General features: G+C 39.6%; 1 protein-coding gene across 2 annotated transcripts in view; it reads right to left on the bottom strand.

Annotated features, from left to right (window-relative positions):
* klf12b (Kruppel like factor 12b) overlaps positions 1-21,799 on the bottom strand; it is a 192,163-nt gene that overhangs the window by 32,542 nt on the left and 137,822 nt on the right. The window contains exon 4 of one of the 2 annotated variants that reach the window (XM_084179501.1): positions 14,306-14,441. In XM_084179501.1, the coding sequence (XP_084035627.1) occupies positions 14,306-14,441 (136 nt within the window). The remainder of the gene's footprint in view (positions 1-14,305; positions 14,442-21,799) is intronic. The other variant, XM_084179502.1, reaches the window with a different exon arrangement.

The raw sequence follows: 21,799 nt of genomic DNA, 5'->3' as shown, positions 1-21,799 counted from the left end.
TAAAAGATCCGGTCACGGATTAGGAGCCACTCCTTTATTTTTTGCAACAATGATTGTGAAAGATGTCTTCAATGATCACCTTTGATCACACATGGGATATAAATCATGGAAATGTAATGTTCAGTAAATTTTAATGGGTAGTGCAAGTGTATTATTGCCTAATGTGAAAACATTGTTATTTACAGTACTGTGGCATATCACATTCAAAGGGCAATTTTGAAACATGTATCTTGCATTTTTTGCTATTGGATTAACTAATTGAGAAAATAACTAAATAACTAAATTGTGTTCATGCAGGTCTCATCTGTTATAAGTGTAACCAGCATGACTCCCTCCTTAAATAAAGGTTAAATTAAATATATTAAAGTTCAGTGAAATACATTGATGTAATCACCAAAACACAACATAATGATATTATAAATTACACTATACATATCAATATACACATCAATTACACAATACATCAATGGTTGTGTGATGAAAGATGTCCTCAAACTAAATTAATGCACAATACAACGTTTTTGAATATGAGACTTGCTGAGTTATAAGTGTAACCAGTTTGGAGTTTTTAGTACTAAGCATTTAGAAAATTCTGCACATACAGTACCAGTCAAAAGTTTGGACACACCTACTCATGAAATAACACATATGGAATCATGTAGTAACCAAAAAAGTGTTAAACAAATATTTGAGATTCTTCAAATAGCCACCATTTGCCTTTATGACAGCTTTGCACACTCTTTGCATTCTCTCAACCAGCTTCATGAGGAATGCTTTTCCAACGGTCTTGAAGAAGTTCCCACATATGCTGAGCACTTGTTGGCTGCATGTCCTTTACTCTTCAGTCCAACTCATCCCAAACCATCTCAATTGGGTTGAGGTCGGGTGATTGTGGAGGCCAGCTCATCTGATGCAGCATTCCATCACTCTCCTTGGTCAAATAGCCCTTACACAGCCTGGAGGTGTGTTGGGTCATTGTCCTGTTGAAAAACAAATGATAGTCCCACTAAGCGCAAACCAGATGGGATGGCGTATCGCTGCAGAATGCTGTGGTAGCCATGCTGGTTAAGTGTGCCTTGAATTCTAAATAAATCACGACAGTGTCATCAGCAAAGCACCCCCACACCATCACACCTCCTCCTCCATGCTTCCCTGTGGGAACCACACATGCGGTGATCATCCATTCACCTACTCTGCGTCTCACAAAGACATGGCGGTTGGAACCAAAAATTTCAAATTTGGACTCATCAGATCAAATGAGAGATTTCCACCGGTGTAATGTCCATTGCTTGTGTTTCTTGGCCCAAGTAAGTCTCTTCTTGTTATTGGTGTCCTTTAGTAGTGGTTTCTTTTCAGCAATTCGACCATGAAGGCCTGATTCATACAGTCTCCTCTGAACAGTTGATGTTGAGATGTGTCTGTTACTTGAACTCCGTGAAGCATTTATTTGGACTGCAATCTGAGGTGCATTTAACTCTAATTAATTTATTCTCTGCAGCAGAGGTAACTCTGGGTGTTCCATTCCTGTGGCGGTCCTCATGAGAGCCAGTTTCATCATAGCGTTGATGGTTTTTGCAACTGAACTTGAATACACTTTCAAAGTTCTTGAAAAGTTTCCGGATTGTCTGACCTTCATGTCTTAAAGTAATGATGGACTGTCGTTTCTCTTTGCTTATTTGAGCTTTTCTTGCCATAATATGGACTTCCACAAATTAGAAATTCCACAAATTAACTTTTAACAAGGCACACCTGTTAATTGAAATGCATTCCAGGTGACTACATCATGAAGCTGGTTGAGAAAATGCCAAGAGTGTGCAAAGCTGTCATCAAGGCAAAGGGTGGCTACTTTGAAGAATCTCAAATATAAAATATATTTTGATTTGTTTAACACTTTTGGTTACTACATGATTCCATATGTGTTATTTCATAGTTTTGATGTCTTCACTATTCTACAATGTAGAAAATAGTAAAAATAAAGAAAAACCCTTGAATGAGTAGGTGTGTCCAAACTTTTGGTACTGTACATGTGAAAATAGCACCAAAGCAGTAAAAGAAAAACTGTAATGCCAGTGGATGTTCAAGTAGTAGTAGATGTGACCAACTGGATTAAACCCGGGTCATTATTTAGACTTTTTTACTCTAAGGCAATATTACTTGTCACTAGTGATGGGCACCGATATGGAAAAACTAATTCAATTTGTTCTAACCGATATCATATCGGTTTGAATGAATAACATTGCAACTAAATGAATAACATTGCAAAAGTTCAGACCGCTGTTTGCTTATTGCCCATTGGGACAGTTTGAATACAATGGAAAGCCCATTGTTGACCCATCAGCAGGCAGTTAAGTATGATCTGTTGAGAGCCTGTAAGAGCGTTTTGTGCCTGCAAGAACAGTCATGTTTGATCTTTTACATAATACTGTAGGTTAACAGCAAGGATAAACCGATTTCACTATATACCTTGCTCATATCAATATCAAACGATATCGGCATCATATCAAATTATCGATATTGGTGCCCACCACTACTCGTCACACAAGCAAGGCTTAGCGAGATCCTTCTGTTACAAAAGCACATCCTTTACTAAATGTGCATTTTTACTGACTAAACAGCATGAAGACATGTATACCATTACTACTACTCTACCCCTACACGTATCAGAGTATTAATAGACATATTTGTGGAAGTAGTAATAATAGATGTAGCAGTAATATCTCCTGAGAGCCGTGGCAGAGTGGCAGCCTTGAACCCGGTGTAACCCTGCCATCACAACCTGTGTGAAAGACTCGGTTTGTCTCTCCCAAACCAACACACTGAAAGAGAGGAAACGTTACAGCTGAGATCTGTTTCAACTCTCAGCTCTCTGTTTTTGTTCCATTGTCTCTTCTTTTCCCTTCATCCGTCCGTATGTATGTGTGTGGGGGTTGGGCGGTGAGGTGAGGTGAGGGGGGTAATGTGTGTGTGCATGTTTGTGCATTCCTGCATTTGTGTGTGTTTGTCACCTGCAACAGGGGCTTTCTGCGGAACACTATCTGTACAGGACAGAGGCTGTGCATTCATCTGGCTCTGAATCTCTAAGAGGAAACGGGACTAAGAAGACACAGGAGACACACAACAAGCCCTCATATGGAATGGAGGCATAGGAACACAAACGCAAGCATTCAAGCATACATTCCAAAAGCCCAAGGGGCACCTCTGTGCCTGCGTACGGACACACGCACACACAAACCCTGTCTCCCCACGCACACACTTCCCCTCTCTCCCTTCACCTGCTCTGCGGCCTCAGGCCCTTGGGGACCGGTCAGAAATCACCAGAGCCTCTCCCTCCCTTCCCCCCTCTCTCCCCTTCATACTCCACCTCCCTCTTTCCCTCTGTCAATCTCTCCCTCATTCTCTCTTTCCCACAATAGCCCATCCACCGTTTCCCCAAGGAAAATCATGAATATAGAGGAGGCTGGCCAAGAAGCCCATTACTTATCCATGCTCTTTCTCCATTTTCCCCCCACTCTTCCTTTCCCCCCCACTCTTCCTCTTTCCCTCCCTCTAGCCCTCTTTATTTCTCTCTCTCTCTCTCCTCATGTATTTATGTGGATACCTGGCACTCAGCTCAACTGCAGGCTCTCCGCTCTCACTGACCGTCTCTCTCCCATCCTTCACCTCTACTGTTGGTACTCACACACTGAACAGTATGGCTAGAACAAGCTATATAATCCTTTATGCATCTATACTGTATACTGAATAGGCAACCAGATTACAGCCTGTACAGTAAATCAACTATCAACAATAACATCCACTTTTTCAACAAGCCATTTCCCATTAAAATACACTAAGGCGACTCCACGGCAGTGGGAGTGACATTGCGAATATTTATGGTATCTCAGACTGTTCTAGCAATTCTCACATAGGAACTTCATTGGGAGGAAGGATGTTTAGCATGCTTTTTGAATTTGTATCACAAAGCATTTTTTTGAAAATCACAATGACATTTGCCATTTTACAGCAGCTTGCGAAAGTATTGGCATTTTTCCTATTTTTTTTCCTTAAAACCTGGAATCAAAATGGGTTTGTATCATTTGATTTACACAACATGCCTACCACTTTGAAGATGTCAAATATTTTTTATTGTGAACCAAACAAGAAATAAGACACAAAAACAGAAAACTTGAGCGTGCATAACTATTCACCCCGCCAAAATCACTACTTTGTAGAGCCACCTTTTGCAGCAATTACAGCTGCAAGTCTCATGGGGTATGTCTCTATAAGCTTGGCACATCTAGCGACTGGGATTTTTGCCCATTCTTCAAGGCAAAACTGCTCCAGCTCTTTCAAGTTGGATGGGTTCCGCTGGTGTACAGCAATCTTTAAGTCATACCACAGATTCTCAATTGGATTGAGGTCTGGGGTTTGACTAGGTCATTCCAAGACATTTAAATGTTTCCCCTTAAACCACTCGAGTGTTGCTTTAGCAGTATGCTTAGGGTCATTGTCCTGCTGGAAGGTGAACCTCTGTCCCAGTCTCAAATCTCTGGAACTGAAACAGGTTTCCCTCAAGAATTTCCCTTTATTTAGCGCCATCCATCATTCCTTCAATTCTGACCGGTTTCCCAGTCCCTGCCGATGAAAAACATCCCCACAGCATGATGCTGCCACCACCATGCTTCACTTTGGGGATGGTGTTCTTGGGGTGATGAGAGGTGTTGGGTTTGCGCCAGACATAGCGTTTTCCTTGATGCCAAAAAGCTCAATTTTAGTCTCATCTGATCAGAGTACCTTCTTCCATATGTTTGGGGAGTCTCCCACATCCCTTTTGGCGAACACCAAACCTGTTTGCTTATTTTTTTTCTTTAAGCAATGGCTTTTTTCTGGCCACTCTTCCGTAAAGCCCATGTCTGTGGAGTATACAGCTTAAAGTGGTCCTATGGACAGATACTCCAATCTCCGCTGTGGAGCTTTGCAGCTCCTTCAGGGTTATCTTTGGTCTCTTTGTTGCCTTTGATTAATGCCCTCCTTGTCTGGTCCGTGAGTTTTGGTGGGCGGCCCTCTCTTGGCAGGTTTATTGTGGTGCCATATTCTTTCAATTTTTTTTATAATGGATTTAATGGTGCTCTGTGGGATGTTCAAAGTTTCTGATCTTTTTTTATAACCCAACACTGATCTGTACTTCTCCACAACTTTGTCCCTGACCTGTTTGGAGAGCTCCTTGGTCTTCATGGTGCAGCTTGCTTGCTGGTGCCCCTTGCTTAGTGGTGTTGCAGACACTGCGGCCTTTCAGGACAGTGTCTATACTGAGATCATATGACAGATCAGGTGACACTTAGATTGCACACAGGTGGACGTTATTTAACTAATTATGTGACTTCTGAAGGTAATTGGTTGCACCAGATCTTATTTAGGGGCTTCATAGCAAAGGGGGTGAATACATATGCACGCACCACTTTTCCGTAAGTTATTTTTTTCATTTCACTTCACCAATTTGACTATTTTGTTTATGTCTATTACATGAAATCCAAATAAAAATCTATTTAAATTATAGGTTGTAATGCAACAAAATAGGAAAAACGCCAAGGGGGATGAATACTTTTGCAACGCACTGTATGCCGTTTTTAGATTAGGACCCTAAGATCTGTGAACCGTACATGATACAGACAAAATCTTGGTTTCATTATACTCCTTATAGTGTTCTCTCAAATATGGAGTATGTCTATTCTCTGAAATACAAATGTACAAATGTATTTATTCAACATTTTATTCATATTAACCCATAACTGTCTAAGCCGGCACTATTATCTATATATACTGTACTTCCATTCATTTTTTCAACTGGTACCGGGGGACCTTCAGATGAGTCTTGTGAGGCCTGTGGGTGTCCTAGAGCAACATAACCAACATGTACGTGTTCGTGAGAGTCATATTAGTGTGTAGTGTTCGGACGCTACAGACAGAAGTTGGCAGATCAGCTGTTAATTTATTTATTTATTTAATATGTTAATAATATTAAATATCTCAAAACTACCCATTTTGGTTTTACTTATTTTTAGACATATTGTTTGTAACAATTTACTCTCCAAACACGTCAAATTTCAGGAGTGGGCTGTCTGGTACTTTTAATGATATGACCCATTTTATAACTAGAAATTGAAACTATAGGTCATTAACCAATCACAGCCCTCCTTTAGGATTGCACATTCAGCAAGTCACCAGCAGAGAGAGTTCCCTTTGTGAATCAATTTTCCCATTCACTGTGTCAGTGGTGCTCATAAAATTGATCATCCCCTTCAGAATTAGCAGAGAGCCCACTCTGGAAATGTGATGTACTTGTAGAGTATATTGTTCCAAACAATATGTCTTAAAATGAACAAAATCAAAAATGGGTAGTTTTGAGATATTAGTCGGAATAAATTCATTAAGATAAATCGTGTATGTGTTTGCGTGTGCGCAACCTCAGCTGGGCTGGCAACAACCGGAAGCATCCGGTTTTCAGGGGAAATGGAAAGAGACTTCCGCTTTTGGACATTAACAAGGCGACACTCCATCTTATCTAGTCCTCCACATTTAATGGATTGGTTGAACAGTGCAGAAGTGAACCTCCCACAATAGTTTTTTTTTTCTCTCGTCAGTCCCAGAAAGAAAGAAATGAAGCTCTTTTATGCCTGCTATGTTAGGTTAGTGTGTGCGTGTGTGTCTGCTACAGGTTAGCCCTAATCATAAACATTTGACAATCCCCATTGCCTAGATCTTCCCCTATATTGTACATGATATAGCACTGGTGGAGTGATTTAGAATTTTGTGCACTAGTATTTACGGATTGCTGGAAACAGTGAACACATTTGCACACCTTTATCTTCTGATGAAAACAATGTGTTAATAGTCTGAAAACAAAACACTTATCAGTGAATGTTGTATTCACCTATGCCATTTGTATTTATAGTTTTGCAAAAGGATGTCTAAGATATGCAATCCAAATACAAAGCCAAGAACCAGATTTATTACAATTTTCTTTAACCAATTATGTTCTTTAATGCAAGGCCGACAGACATGTTCCTTACTTTTTCCACCTTCCACTTTCCTCTTCCATTGTTGCGGTAATGCTGCAATTATTTGGTTGTAATTTTGGGTAGAGCAGACATTTCTATATGTTTTTGTTAGTTGCATGTGCGACATAACTCCACCAGTCCAACCTATGATATCATTTACGAAGATTATACCTTTTTTAAATATTTTGTCAAAAAATAATGTTTTTTTTATCAATTAGTATAATTGAGTTTAACCACAATATTTGTTGCATTATTTGTTCTGTCGTTTCTGGAGGATTAAATTGAAATTTCTACCAACATTCTATGGCTTGTTTTAGAAATAGTGATATTATTTCCTTTTCAAATAACTGAAAGTGAGAGATTGTAATCTGAATAAAGGGGAAAAGGCCATTCTTGAATTTACTAATATGCTAGAGTACCAGTTCGGATTCAAGTATAACTTTTGTATGACTGAAGCTTTTAGTGATAAGTCTAATGCGTTAATATTTAATAATTTCTGTCCTCCGAATTCATATTCATTATATAAATAGGCCCATTTTATTTTGTCTGGCTTGCCGTTCCAAATAAAATGGAAAATACATGTCTCATATAATTTAAAAAAAACTGTAGGCAAGACCATAAGCAAATAGGTAAACTGAGATAATACTAAAGAGTTAATCAGGGTGATTTTTCCACAAATAGACAGGTATTTACCTTTCCATGGCAGCAAGATCTTATCTATTTTTGCTAACTTTCTATTAACATTTATTGGAGTGAGATCATTTATTTCATTTGGGATATGTATACCGAGTATATCCACATCACCATCAGACCATTTTAATGGTAAACTACATGGTAATGTAAAATTTTTTAGTGATCCAATACGTAATATAGTAAGTACATTTATCATAATTTGGTTGTAATCCAGAGGTTAGAAAATGTATTTATATCCTCTGTGAGGCTGTGGAGGGATTCAAGTTGTGGATTTAAAAGAAAACATGCATCATCAGCGTACAATGACCAGCGTACAAACCTTTGTTTTTAAGCCATGGATTTGTATTCCCTTGATATTATTGTTGGATCTGATTTTAATAGCTAACATTTCGATGGCCATAATAAATAGATATGCCGATATTGGACAACCTTGTTATACTCCTCTTGACAGTTTAAAACTTTCTGAGAAATAGCCATTATTTACTATTTTACACCTAGGGTTACTATACATGATTTTAACCCATTTTATAAGAGATTCTCCAAAATTGAAATGCTCCAGGCATTTATATATAAACTCCAGTCGTACTTTATCAAATGCCTTTTCAAAGTCTGCTATGAATAGCAGTCCTGGTTTCCTAGTTCTATTGTTTCCAGTACTTGCCTTATATTATCTCCAATGTATCGTCCATGTAAAAATTATGTCTGATTAGAATTAATAATGTCAGACAATACCTTTTTAATTCTATGCGCTATACATTTTGCTAGAATTTTTGCATCACAACACTGAAGTGTAAGGGGCCTCCAATTTTTTTAATGGACTGGATCTTTATATTTCCCACTTGCATCCTGTTTCAGTGATAAAGAAATCAGACCTACTTCTTGAGCGTCTAATAATCGACCATTTACATAGGAGTGGTTAAAACATGCTAATAACGGTCCTCTGAGTATATCAAAAAAGGTTTGGTATACCTCGACCGGTATGACATCCAACCCTGGAGTTTTCTCGGACTTAAAGTATTTAATTGCATCCAGAATTTCACCTTCACATGAGTCTTCTGTATTACTGTTAATTTTACATTATCAATAGAAAAAAATCCCTACAATTAGCTTCAGTTAGAGGAGATGGAGGCGACTGAAACGAAAACATATGCTTAAAGTACATTGCTTCCTCCTTCAAAATATCATTTGATGAATCATGGGTGACTCCGTCATTTGTAACCAGTTTGTTGAAGATGAAAAAATAATTTGGTGCAGTTTTCCCCATATTCCATCCAGTTCGCTTTATTTATTATAATATATTACACTTGATCTTTCTTGAATAAGTTTCTCCATTTCTTTTTGTTTTTCCTCTAATTTATTCTGAGCCTCTATGTTACAGTTTGTATTGCTATCTATCTGTTCTGTTAGACCTTCTATTTCCTTTGTTAGTATGGACTATTTTGACCTAAATTGCTTTTGTTTTCGAGATGAGTACTGAATTGCATGGCCTCTAAAGGCTCATTTAAAAGTATCCCATACAATAAGGGGATTTGCTGTACCCATGTTATGTTGGAAAAAATCAGTCATAAATTCCTCTGTCCTAGTTAAAATCAAGTTATCATCCAATAGGCTTTGATTAAATTTCCAATATCCTCGCCCACGTGGAAATTCAGTAAGAGTAATGTATATGCCAATTATATGATGGTCCGACTGCATTCTGTCCCCTATCAACACTTTTTAAACTTTTGGTGCCAACGAGAATGACATAAGAAAGAAGTCAAGACGACTAGCTTGATTGAGTCTCTGCCATGTGTATCTCACTAGGTCAGGATATTTAAGCCTCTATATATCTACTAGTTCTAATGTATCCATGACATTCATGATTTCCTTAAGAGCATGAGGGTGATAGTTTGTAGTGTGATTTCCTTTACGGTCCATTGAGCTATTTAAAACAGTATTATAATCTCCCACCATAATAATAGAGTCTTGTATTGCTTGCAGGGTTGATCATGTATTATATATATTGTCAAAGAAGTGTGGATCATCATTATTTGGTCCGTAAAGGTTAATGAGCCATATCTGTTTATGGTCCAATAACATATTTAAAATCATCCATCTACCTTGCGGATCTGTTTGGACAATTTGCACATTCGGATCGAAATTACTGTTAATTAATATCATCGCCCCTTATGAGTTTCTTTGCCCATGGGAGAAGTATATTTCGCCCCCCCCCCCAGTCCTTCTTCCACACAACTTCAACTAGAATTGTTGAATGAGTTTGCTGTAAACAATAGATATTATATTCCTTCTCTTTGAGCCATGTAAATATTGTTGAGCCATGTAAATATTGTTCTTCTTTTGTTATTAACTGCTAAGCCATTACAATTATAACTGGCTATACTTATTTCACCACTTACCATAATGAGATACAAGTTTCAAATCTATTTATCATAATATATGTTTGTATATTTACCAATAAATTATAGTGATTGAGTGTCCATATAGCTGTACCATGATATTTGCATTGCTGCTAAGTAACCCTCCAAATGTTCTCCACTATTCCCCCCACTAAAGCCCCTCCCCATCCAAAGTTGGGTTGTCATCCCAGTGATCGGCATACCACCCCCGTCCCCCCGGATCCCTAGGCCCCCCGAGAGGCCAGGACCCATCCTTCGAAAACAGCACACAGTGCCACCCACAAAACAGAAGCAGGTCAACTGCTAAAAGCATTTCCAATGCTCTCACCTCAACATATACGTATATAAACTTTGGATATATATATATAAACTCATGGATATATATATAACTTTCAAGAGTGTTTTTGGAATGCACATGTTCACAAATGTTCACAAATTCACAAAAAGACGAGCAAAAATTATATCGTCATTGATTTAGTGTTGTTGAACTACTGTCTGCAGGAATATAGATTAGCGTGAATGGGGATCATTTTCGAGTGCAACTTTGATTGCAACTTTACAAGGCTAGCCTAGTTACCGTTAGCTTTGTTTGCGGGAAGGGGCTCTTTCAGGTGCAGACAGCATGAGTTTTCTGAAGATTTTCTCACGGGCATTCTGCACTGTCTTTTGTCTTTTATCAGGCAAATATACAGTGGGGAAAAAAGTATTTAGTCAGCCACCAATTGTGCAAGTTCTCCCACTTAAAAAGATGAGAGAGGCCTGTAATTTTCATCATAGGTACACGTCAACTATGACAGACAAATTGAGAAAAAAACATCCAGAAAATCCCATTGTAGGATTTTTAATGAATGTATTTGCAAATTATGGTGGAAAATAAGTATTTGGTCACCTACAAACAAGCAAGATTTCTGGCTCTCACAGACCTGTAACTTCTTCTTTAAGAGGCTCCTCTGTCCTCCACTCGTTACCTGTATTAATGGCACCTGTTTGAACTTGTTATCAGTATAAAAGACACCTGTCCACAACCTCAAACAGTCACACTCCAAACTCCACAATGGCCAAGACCAAAGAGCTGTCAAAGGACACCAGAAACAAAATTGTAGACTTGCACCAGGCTGGGAAGACTGAATCTGCAATAGGTAAGCAGCTTGGTTTGAAGAAATCAACTGTGGGAGCAATTATTAGGAAATGGAAGACATACAAGACCACTGATAATCTCCCTCAATCTGGGGCTCCACGCAAGATCTCACCCCGTGGGGTCAAAATGATCACAAGAACGGTGAGCAAAAATCCCAGAACCACACGGGGGGACCTAGTGAATGACCTGCAGAGAGCTGGGACCAAAGTAACAAAGCCTACCATCAGTAACACACTACGCCGCCAGGGACTCAAATCCTGCAGTGCGAGACGTGTCCCCCTGCTTAAGCCAGTACATGTCCAGGCCCGTCTGAAGTGCATTTGGATGATCCAGAAGAGGATTGGGAGAATGTCATATGGTCAGATGAAACCAAAATATAACTTTTTGGTAAAAACTCAACTCGTCATGTTTGGAGGACAAAGAATGCTGAGTTGCATCCAAAGAACACCATACCTACTGTGAAGCATGGGGGTGGAAACATCATGCTTTTGGGCTGTTTTTCTGCAAAGGGACCAGGACGACTGATCCGTGTAAAGGAAAGAATGAATGGGGCCATGTATCGTGAGATTTTGAGTGAAAACCTCCTTCCATCAGCAAGGTCATTGAAGATGAAACGTGGCTGGGTCTTTCAGCATGACAATGATCCCAAACACACCGCCCGGGCAACGAAGGAGTGGCTTCGTAAGAAGCATTTCAAGGTCCTGGAGTGGCCTAGCCAGTCTCCAGATCTCAACCCCATAGAAAATCTTTGGAGGGAGTTGAAAGTCTGTGTTGCCCAGCGACAGCCCCAAAACATCACTGCTCTAGAGGAGATCTGCATGGAGGAATGGGCCAAAATACAAGCAACAGTGTGTGAAAACCTTGTGAAGACTTACAGAAAACGTTTGACCTGTGTCATTGCCAACAAAGGGTATATAACAAAGTATTGAGAAACCTTTGTTATTGACCAAATACTTATTTTCCACCATCATTTGCCAATAAATTCATTAAAAATCCTACAATGTGATTTTCTGGAAAAAAAATTCTCATTTTGTCTGTCATAGTTGACGTGTACCTATGATGAAAATTACAGGCCTCTCTCATCTTTTTAAGTGGGAGAACTTGCACAATTGGTGGCTGACTAAATACTTTTTTTCCCCACTGTACTTGTGTACGAGAGTCCAGACGGCAGCATTAACGTTTGCCTTGCATTTGTATCCATTCATGAACTCATTAAAAGAGAGACAACCGGCAAAATTGTGTCCAGAGCCTTCCCTTCCACCTACACCTCACCAGAACGCAACGCAGAAAGGCACGGGTACAGAACCGGTTACAACAGCATGGATTTAAAATGAGGAGATGGACAGGTGAGAGATGGAGAAAATTGAAATTTAGTAGACCTGTGCCACCACTGCGATGACCAGATGCTCTCAAACTTTGAGAGAAAACATAGTCAGATGAAGAAAGAGCAGCTGGAGTAGCAGTATTCTCTGAGGTGATCCATGTCTCCGTCAGGGCCAAAAAGTAAAGGGACAGAAGGGCAGCATAGGCTGAGATGAACTCAGCGTTCTTGACCGCAGATCGGCAGAATCTAAACGATGCCAGAGACCCGGAATTCCACATGGGTTGTGCGTGCAGTGTACACTAAATTAGAAGGGTTGCATTAAAGGGGTGGGGAGCGTCTGTAAAGCCTACAGGGAGAGGTGTGAACAGGCATAGAAAACATACACATAGTTGACGAAGCTACAAAAGAGCAAAATGAGATCATCTGTAAATAACTAGGTAAGATACTCGAGTGAGAGAGTGGTGTGGAGCAGAACAACTCGGCAGAACAACTCTGCAGAACAACTCGGCAGAACAGTCTTTGTTTCGGCGATGGTCTTAGTTTTGCGACACGACCGCCACTTACAGCTGCCGCTAAGAAACCAGGGGAGATTGAAGAACTAACAATAATTCCTGATTGCCTAGGAGAGATGAAACCACTCCCCACCAATCCAGCCACTGATTACCTAAACAAGTCACAAATTGCCCTGCCCCTTGATCCTGGTTGATCTGTCAACAACTATCTGCAAATTATGAGCAGTCAGCAGTTCACACACCAAGTAGGCCACTGGAAAAACAGGCAGCACTTAAAGTAGATGGCCCTAGCTAGCAAAAATACAACAAATAAAGACAAAAAAATGATACTTCTCACTCCTGGAGATATCAGGAGTCCTCTAGCTATAGAATGAAATAGGCTATATGTCATTTTAAACAGCATATAAACACTCTAAATAGGTCATGAGACAGACAGGGATCCTAATAAGGAACGAAAATGAATTATTTAGGATATATTATTTCAATTTTTTCAAGGCCTACAAAGAAATACATTGTGAAGGATTTGCAAGTGCTACACAATAGGCTGGTAGGGACATAAAGCTCTCAGTATTTAAACAACATTTTGTTATATTAAATCATTATAGTCTATAAATTGTGAACATAGGCTGTGACTTACTTAGAATTAAATACAAATTCAACGAAAAATGCCTTTGAGTTCATTTTTAGAAACAGGATTCTGGCCAATCTGTGGCTTCAGGCTCATGCGATGGTGCCTGGAGAGCAGGCCAGCTGCGGAGAATATCCTCTCCACACTTGCAGAGCCACTGGGGATACTAAACACCCTTTTGGCCACTCTTGCCAGGCTGGGCAGAGATGCAGAGTTTTTTTTATAGGTAGGCCTAAAGGTTTTTAGGCAAAATAACCCAATCAAAACTGAAAGCCTGGTTCTGATTATCAGACTGGGCTAGGATGGATGGGGAAGCCCTGACTCATCTTATTATACACAGATGGACTAGACACATAAAGAGGGTGGTATAAGGCTATACAGAGGGACACATAATACATAAACACACACACAAACGCGCACACACAGAACACACAAAACACACACACACAGAACACACAACACACGCTGGTACTTACTTCTGTATGGCATGTGTTAAAGACAGAGCGGTAGATCACACACACACACACACACACACACACACACACACACACACACACACACACACAGTAGTACTTACTCCTGTACGGCGCGTGCTATAGACAGAGCGGTAGATCCGGTCTCGATGACACTGTCCAGGGTTACGTTGGGCAAGTCATCATCGTCACTGTCACTCTTGATGTGCCGCGGCGACAAGCCATTGTGGTCTGTGTATGCTGCCATGGAGACAGACAAAGAGTTAGTCCCATATTATATATTCTATGGTGTAACATGTGATACTGTTGTAAGGTTACATAAGTTAGACATACAGTGGGGAAAAAAAGTATTTAGTCAGCCACCAATTGTGCAAGTTCTCCCACTTAAAAAGATGAGAGAGGCCTGTAATTTTCATCATAGGTACACGTCAACTATGACAGACAAATTGAGATTTTTCTTTCCAGAAGATCACATTGTAGGATTTTTTATGAATTTATTTGCAAATTATGGTGGAAAATAAGTATTTGGTCACCTACAAACAAGCAAGATTTCTGGCTCTCACAGACCTGTAACTTCTTATTTAAGAGGCTCCTCTGTCCTCCACTCGTTACCTGTATTAATGGCACCTGTTTGAACTTGTTATCAGTATAAAAGACACCTGTCCACAACCTCAAACAGTCACACTCCAAACTCCACTATGGCCAAGACCAAATAGCTGTCAAAGGACACCAGAAACAATATTGTAGACCTGCACTAGGCTGGGAAGGCTGAATCTGCAATAGCTAAGCAGCTTGGTTTGAATAAATCAAATGTGGGAGCAATTATTAGGAAATGGAAGACATACAAGACCACTGATAATCTCCCTCGATCTGGGGCTCCACGCAAGATATCACCCCGTGGGGTCAAAATGATCACAAGAACAGTGAGCAAAAATCCCAGAACCACACGGGGGGACCTAGTGAATGACCTGCAGAGAGCTGGGACCAAAGTAACAAAGCCTACCATCAGCAACACACTACGCCGCCAGGGACTCAAATCCTGCAGTGCGAGACGTGTCCCCCTGCTTAAGCCAGTACATGTCCAGTCCCGTCTGAAGTTTGCTAGAGTGCATTTGGATGATCCAGAAGAGGATTGGGAGAATGTCATGTGGTCAGATGAAACCAAAATATAACTTTTTGGTAAAAACTCAACTCGTCGTGTTTGGAGGACAAAGAATGCTGAGTTGCATCCAAAGAACACCATACCTACTGTGAAGCATGGGGGTGGAAACATCATGCTTTGGGGCTGTTTTTCTGCAAAGGGACCAGGACGACTGATCCGTGTAAAGGAAAGAATGAATGGGGCCATGTATCGTGAGATTTTGAGTGAAAACCTCCTTCCATCAGCAAGGGCATTGAAGATGAAATGTGGCTGGGTCTTTCAGCATGACAATGATCCCAAACACACCGCCCGGGCAATGAAGGAGTGGCTCGTAAGAAGCATTTCAAGGTCCTGGAGTGGCCTAGCCAGTCTCCAGATCTCAACCCCATAGAAAATCTTTGGAGGGAGTTGAAAGTCCGTGTTGCCCAGCGACAGCCCCAAAACATCACTGCTCTAGAGGAGATCTGCATGGAGGAATGGGCCAAAATACCAGCAACAGTGTGTGAAAACCTTGTGAAGACTACAGAAAACGTTTGACCTGTGTCATTGCCAACAAAGGGTATATAACAAAGTATTGAGAAACTTTTGTTATTGACCAAATACTTATTTTCCACCATCATTTGCAAATAAATTCATTAAAAATCCTACAATGTGATTTTCTGGATTTTTTTTTCTCATTTTGACTGTCACAGTTGACGTGTACCTATGATGAAAATTACAGGCCTCTCTCATCTTTTTAAGTGGGAGAACTTGCACAATTGGTGGCTGACTAAATACTTTTTCCCCCACTGTATGATAAGGTTTCTGTGTGCTGCCATTAGACACAAACACAGAAGACAAAGACAGAAGTCCCGTATTACAGTATATACTGTACCATACAGACAATACACATTACAAGCCAAAAAACGTCATGATACAAACTTTGTCTATCAACAACCACTCCTTAAAATATATATATATCATAGTAAATATCAAATGATTCTACTGTATGTACAGTATCTAATAACAGTCCAACATATCAGACAGACTCTCTTTGTTTTCTGTAATATAATTTGTTCTTAGTGTACATGGTTTCCAGTTACTGGGAGTAAAAATAAAGTCCCTATATGTTGCTATTTTGATATTCTTCAAATAATATGGCTTCACAGAATACTGAAGTGCTCCTCATCAGCTGTAGCCCTTTTTTCCTCTCGGTGTCAACCAAGTTCTTCAAACCACCTAACCTGTCTGAGACCGATGTCTCAGTCCTAGTCTTATTGCTCTGACATAAAGTGGGGTTCGAAATGATTGACACCCTTGATAAAGATGAGCAATAATGACTGTATAAAATAAATAATTAAAATACTGATCTATATTGTATGCTCAAAAAATTTGGGAAATTATATTTTATAATACTATTGCTCAGAGAAAGATATTTAGTTTAACAAGTAATATATATTTTTTCTTGAAAAGGTAGGGGTCAAAATTTCCTGTTATTGGTTATGGTGAGAGGTTATAATGTCTTTGGGGTATGATCTCTCTATCTTTCTCACTCATCATTATTCACAATTCATTCAGGATTATTCGTAATCACATTAATGTAGAAGGGTTTAGAAACATATTTTATTCTTATTTACAATAGAAGTGACTGCAAAATGACACATTATTTACCATTAATTCATTTTGGTCACAAAATAATCTGAAACACAACCAAAACAAACTGCAAATGCATCCAACAAGTTTGTAGAGTAACAAACTTGATGTAGTCATTGTGTGCTAGGAACATGGGACCAAATACTAAACTTTTGACTACTTTATTTATAAGAATCTTTAGGGGTGTCAATCATTTTGACCCCTACCTTTTTGAGAAAAAAATATATTACTTATATATCTTTCTCTGGGCAATTGTATTAGTGTAAAATATTATCAATTTCCCTTCTTTTTTTTGCATACAATACACCTCATTATTTGAATTATATATTTTATACAGTCATTATTACTCATCTTTATCAAGGGTGTCAATAATTTCAGACTCCACTGTACTTTCTTTGAATTTCATTCATACTCATATCCAATACATTAAATTCCATTCATTGATTTTAATTTAAAGAAAAGCTATGATCAAGGTCACGTCACTTCACTTCATAGAAAATCTGATGTTTTTCAGAGTCTGAATACTAGCTGTGTTTTCTCTCCTCTGCATCGAACAGCAATCAAAGCTACAGCCCTCTTGCCCGCCACCCTGTCTGCAGACCACAATAGAATCAGAAAACATACAACACATCCTGTAGAGTAGACACTGTGTGAACCCCTGTGTGTGTGTACATGTGTTTTTCCATGCTTATGTCCGTGTGTGTGTGTTGTGTGTGGTAGTGATGCGCGGGTCAGCTGTTTGTTCACCCGCACCCGCCCCCAATTGCTAAATTCCCCTCCGTAACCACCCAACTATATGTAATATAGTGAAAATCTAAGTTCCACACCTGACCCTAACCCGCAAATATAGGAAATGTGCTGCACAGTCAGAGATGGTGGAACGTTTTATTGACAGGCCTTTTTAGGCCTGTGTTTCTGCTTATAAATTCAGACATTTTAGTAGGCTATTTGTTAGTCAACTTTTCTATAATTACACTGAACAAAAATATAAACGCAACATGTAAAGTGTTGGTCCCATTTTTCATGAGCTGAAATAAAAGATTCCAGAAATTTTCCATATGCACAAAAATATTATTTCTCTAAAATGTTGTGCACAAATTTGTTTACATCCCTGTTAGTGAGCATTTCTCATTTTCCAAGATAATCCATCTACCTGACAGGTGTGGCATATCAAGAAGCTGATTAAACAGCATGATCATTACACAGATTAACCTTGTGCTGGGGACAATAAAAGGCCACTCTAAAATGTGCAGTTTTGTCACACAACACAATGCCACACATGTATGTTTCATGTTTCAGCATGATAATGCACGGCCCCTTGTCGTCAGGGTCTAACACAATTTCTGGAAGCTGAAAGTGTCCCTGTTCTTCCATGGCCTGTATACTCACCTGACATGTCACCCATTGAGCAAGTTTGGGGTGCCCTGGATCGATGTGTACGACAGCGTGTTCCAGTTCCCGTCAATATCCAGCACATTTGCACAGCCATTGAAGCGGAGTGGGACAGCCTGATCAACTCTATGCGATGGAGATGTGTCGCGCTGCATGACGCAAATGGTAGTCACACCAGATACTGACTGGTTTTTTGATCCACACCCCTACTTATTTTTGACCAACAGACTAAATAAACCCTTATAATTTCATAAATCAATAGAATGAATGCTTCAATCTAGTTGACATCGTTAAAGTTTGTTTTCTCTTTCCTCATCTCTGCCTCTCTCGCACAGTAATGACTTAAATGTAAAGACGTTTAGGGACCGGGGAGAAAATGCAATAACAAAAAAAAAAACTGGAAAGAATTTCCATGCAACATTTCCAAATTACATCAGTTTGATCGTTTTAAGGAAATTAAAAGCTGCTAAAACGACCCAACATGGTTTTAATAAGATTTCAGTTTGGCGTGGATGTATATTTTATGTGGTTTACATACTATCAGCTTTTATGATTTTGTGGTCCTCTGTAGCTCAATTGGTAGAGCATGGCGCTTGTAACGCCAGGGTAGTGGGTTCCATCCCCGGGACCACCCATACGTAAAACTTTATGCACACATGACTGTAAGTCACTTTGGATAAAAGCGTCTGCTAAATGGCATATTATTATTATTATTATTATTATTATTATTATTATTATTATTATAATAATTAAGATAGCACTTTTACAGACGGTCCCTAACCGTGCATTCATTCTCTCAAGATGCTGAAAGAAATAAATCATATTTCTCCACTCCTGTTCCCGAGTCAAAATTTGGTGTATCATTTTACTGCAAGAAATGCTTAATTCTGCAGGAGTTAATATTGTAAAGGTTATAGACCTACAGTTAGTGTCCAGATTTCAGTCAGGCTACTATTTCATTTAACCCATCTGAACAGTACAGTTCCCTTGACGTGCCATTTTGAAGTCCCCGTCTTGTGACTGTCGAAATTGTATAGTGTCTCACAGTCGTCACACATAACATCCTAATCCTCTTTTACTACTTCACCAAATCTTTCCCAGACATTAGACTACTGTTCTGGCCCTCCCTTCTCTTTATTTTCAACTCTCCATTTCACAGCTTTTCTATTATTGAATTAAACTCCCGACATTGTCCTTTTTGCCTCATTGGCTCAGGCCCTAAAGCTTAGGCTACTCACTAACATCAGATAAAGATAATGAAAGAAAAACCTCAATGTAGCCTATAGATACGAATTTCACAAAGAATTATACATTTATGGATCTTTATTCAACCAGAGTGACACTGCTCATACCATGCTACAAGCTGTCCTGCCCTCAGGCCAGTTGTCCGGTTTGATTGACAGCTCCTGACAGGAAGTGCCTGCCGGGTCTACAGTGAGGATGGGCCCACCCCAGAGACACCCACAAACACACATGTGCAGACACACACACACAAATATGCATATGCACACACACACACACACACACACACACGTTATCAGCCACTATCGCCCTCGCCCTGTAGATAAGAAGCTGGGTGGTGCAGTGTATTTTGGCGTTGTTGTTATCTCTGAGCAGTGGGTGGGGCACGTCTTGATAATGATAGCCCGTCAAGTGTGTGTATGTGTCAGTGGAGGCGGCTGAGGGGAGGATGGCTCATAATATGGAAACCATGTGTTTGATGATGTTGATACCTTTACACTTATTCCGCTCCAGCCATTACCACATGCCTGTCTTCCCCAATTAATATGCCACCAACCTCCTGTGGTACGTGTGTTTGTGTGTGTATTATAGAGATGGAAAGAGGTCTCATCATTACATTTGTGCTATTATGGCGTCTGACAGCATGGGCAGTGCCATTCTCCATTTTAAAGTAGTCAACTTCTTTTGTGTTTGAAAAAAGTGTAAAGCTTATGATGGTGATTTACAGCCACCTGTTTCACTTTGTTTCACTCAGTTATTGTGGCCAATAGATGGCGGTGTTAAAGCCATTTACAAACCAAAGCACCCAATTTGAAAGAGAAGACAACCAACGATGATCTATTACAGGGTCATAGGCACAGGAGCCAGGCCCACCCAATCAGATTGAGCAAAACATATTTTTATTTGTAATACTTGTCAGTGTTATAAACGGGACATTATGTGTCTTTTTACCTAAACATGCAAACACCATCAGATAGAATTCATAGCAAGCAGTGGACTGGGTTAGTCAGATTTGATGAAATGTAACAGAACAGATGAACTGGAATGACATTCAGTCTCACGGGATGGTTTGCCAAAAAGAACTAACTGAAAGCCACACACCCAATATGTCACGAATATGACTGTATTAAGGCATATGTCACTGTGCTTCTATGGCTATATGCACCATGCCATTGCCTATTTCATTTATTCATTCAGCAAAAAAGACAGTTTATAATCCAGTGCCTTTATCACACACCTATATTTTAGCTTTAATTAGCTTTAAAAATGCCAAATGTTCTTTCAGACTCATGGCGAGATGTGTAGAATAGCATGAGATGAGCTATCAAACTGCACATTTTCCTCTGCCCCATGGCAAAATGTGTAGAATTGCAGGAAATCTGCTTTGAAACAGGAATATTTTCTCTCAGCGTCATGGCAAAATGAGAATAGCATAAAATTAGTTATAAAACCGCACATTTATCTCTTTGCACCATGGCAAAATTGCAGGACGTTAGCTACTTTCCCACCCATTTTCTGCAGGCCCACCCACCAATTAATGTCTGTCTACACCAGTGATCTATTACATTGACAAGATAGCCAAGCAACTCTCTAACAATGGAAATACACTCAATGAGTGAAGGCAAGTGAGGTCAGGTGGGACCATTCTTGCCAATGAGAAGGCAGATAAGCGTGTGCATAACAGGTCTCATCACTAAGTTGTTTTTCTCAAAGTTGCCGGAATGCCACGTGCATCCACTTATATCAGTACATTTGTAACAGCCCTAAACATTACTAAACTTATATTTGATCAAATAAGCCTAGTGTAATTCCATACTGTCTCATAGACCTCCATACAAAAAAGGGCTTCTCTCTCGCGGACAGATTTTGGCCGGAGTAAATCCTCTCAATTCGCCTCTTCCTCTCCGTCCCAACCCATAGGAATCCCACCCAGTTGACTACTTTAAAATGGTGGAAGCCCTCAATAACAATTTCCATACTAAAACAGGTTACATCCAAGTTGAGTCCTCCATCTATCTCTATGGTGTGTCTACGGTACATGTTGGATGAGCTTTAGAAAAAAAAACAAAAAAACACTGTCTATCTCTCCTACAGCAGGCATCTCTCAAAAGCTTAAAAGATTGAAACAAAATATTACGTTTTTTTGCATATCGCGTATCTGTGAGGTATGAAAATATTGGATTTAACCTTA

This window comes from Coregonus lavaretus (assembly GCF_964263955.1).
Source record: "Coregonus lavaretus genome assembly, chromosome: 16".
Classification (NCBI taxonomy): domain Eukaryota; kingdom Metazoa; phylum Chordata; class Actinopteri; order Salmoniformes; family Salmonidae; genus Coregonus; species Coregonus lavaretus.
Note: the sequence above shows the minus strand (reverse complement) of the source record. Positions and strands in the feature narration are given on the sequence as shown.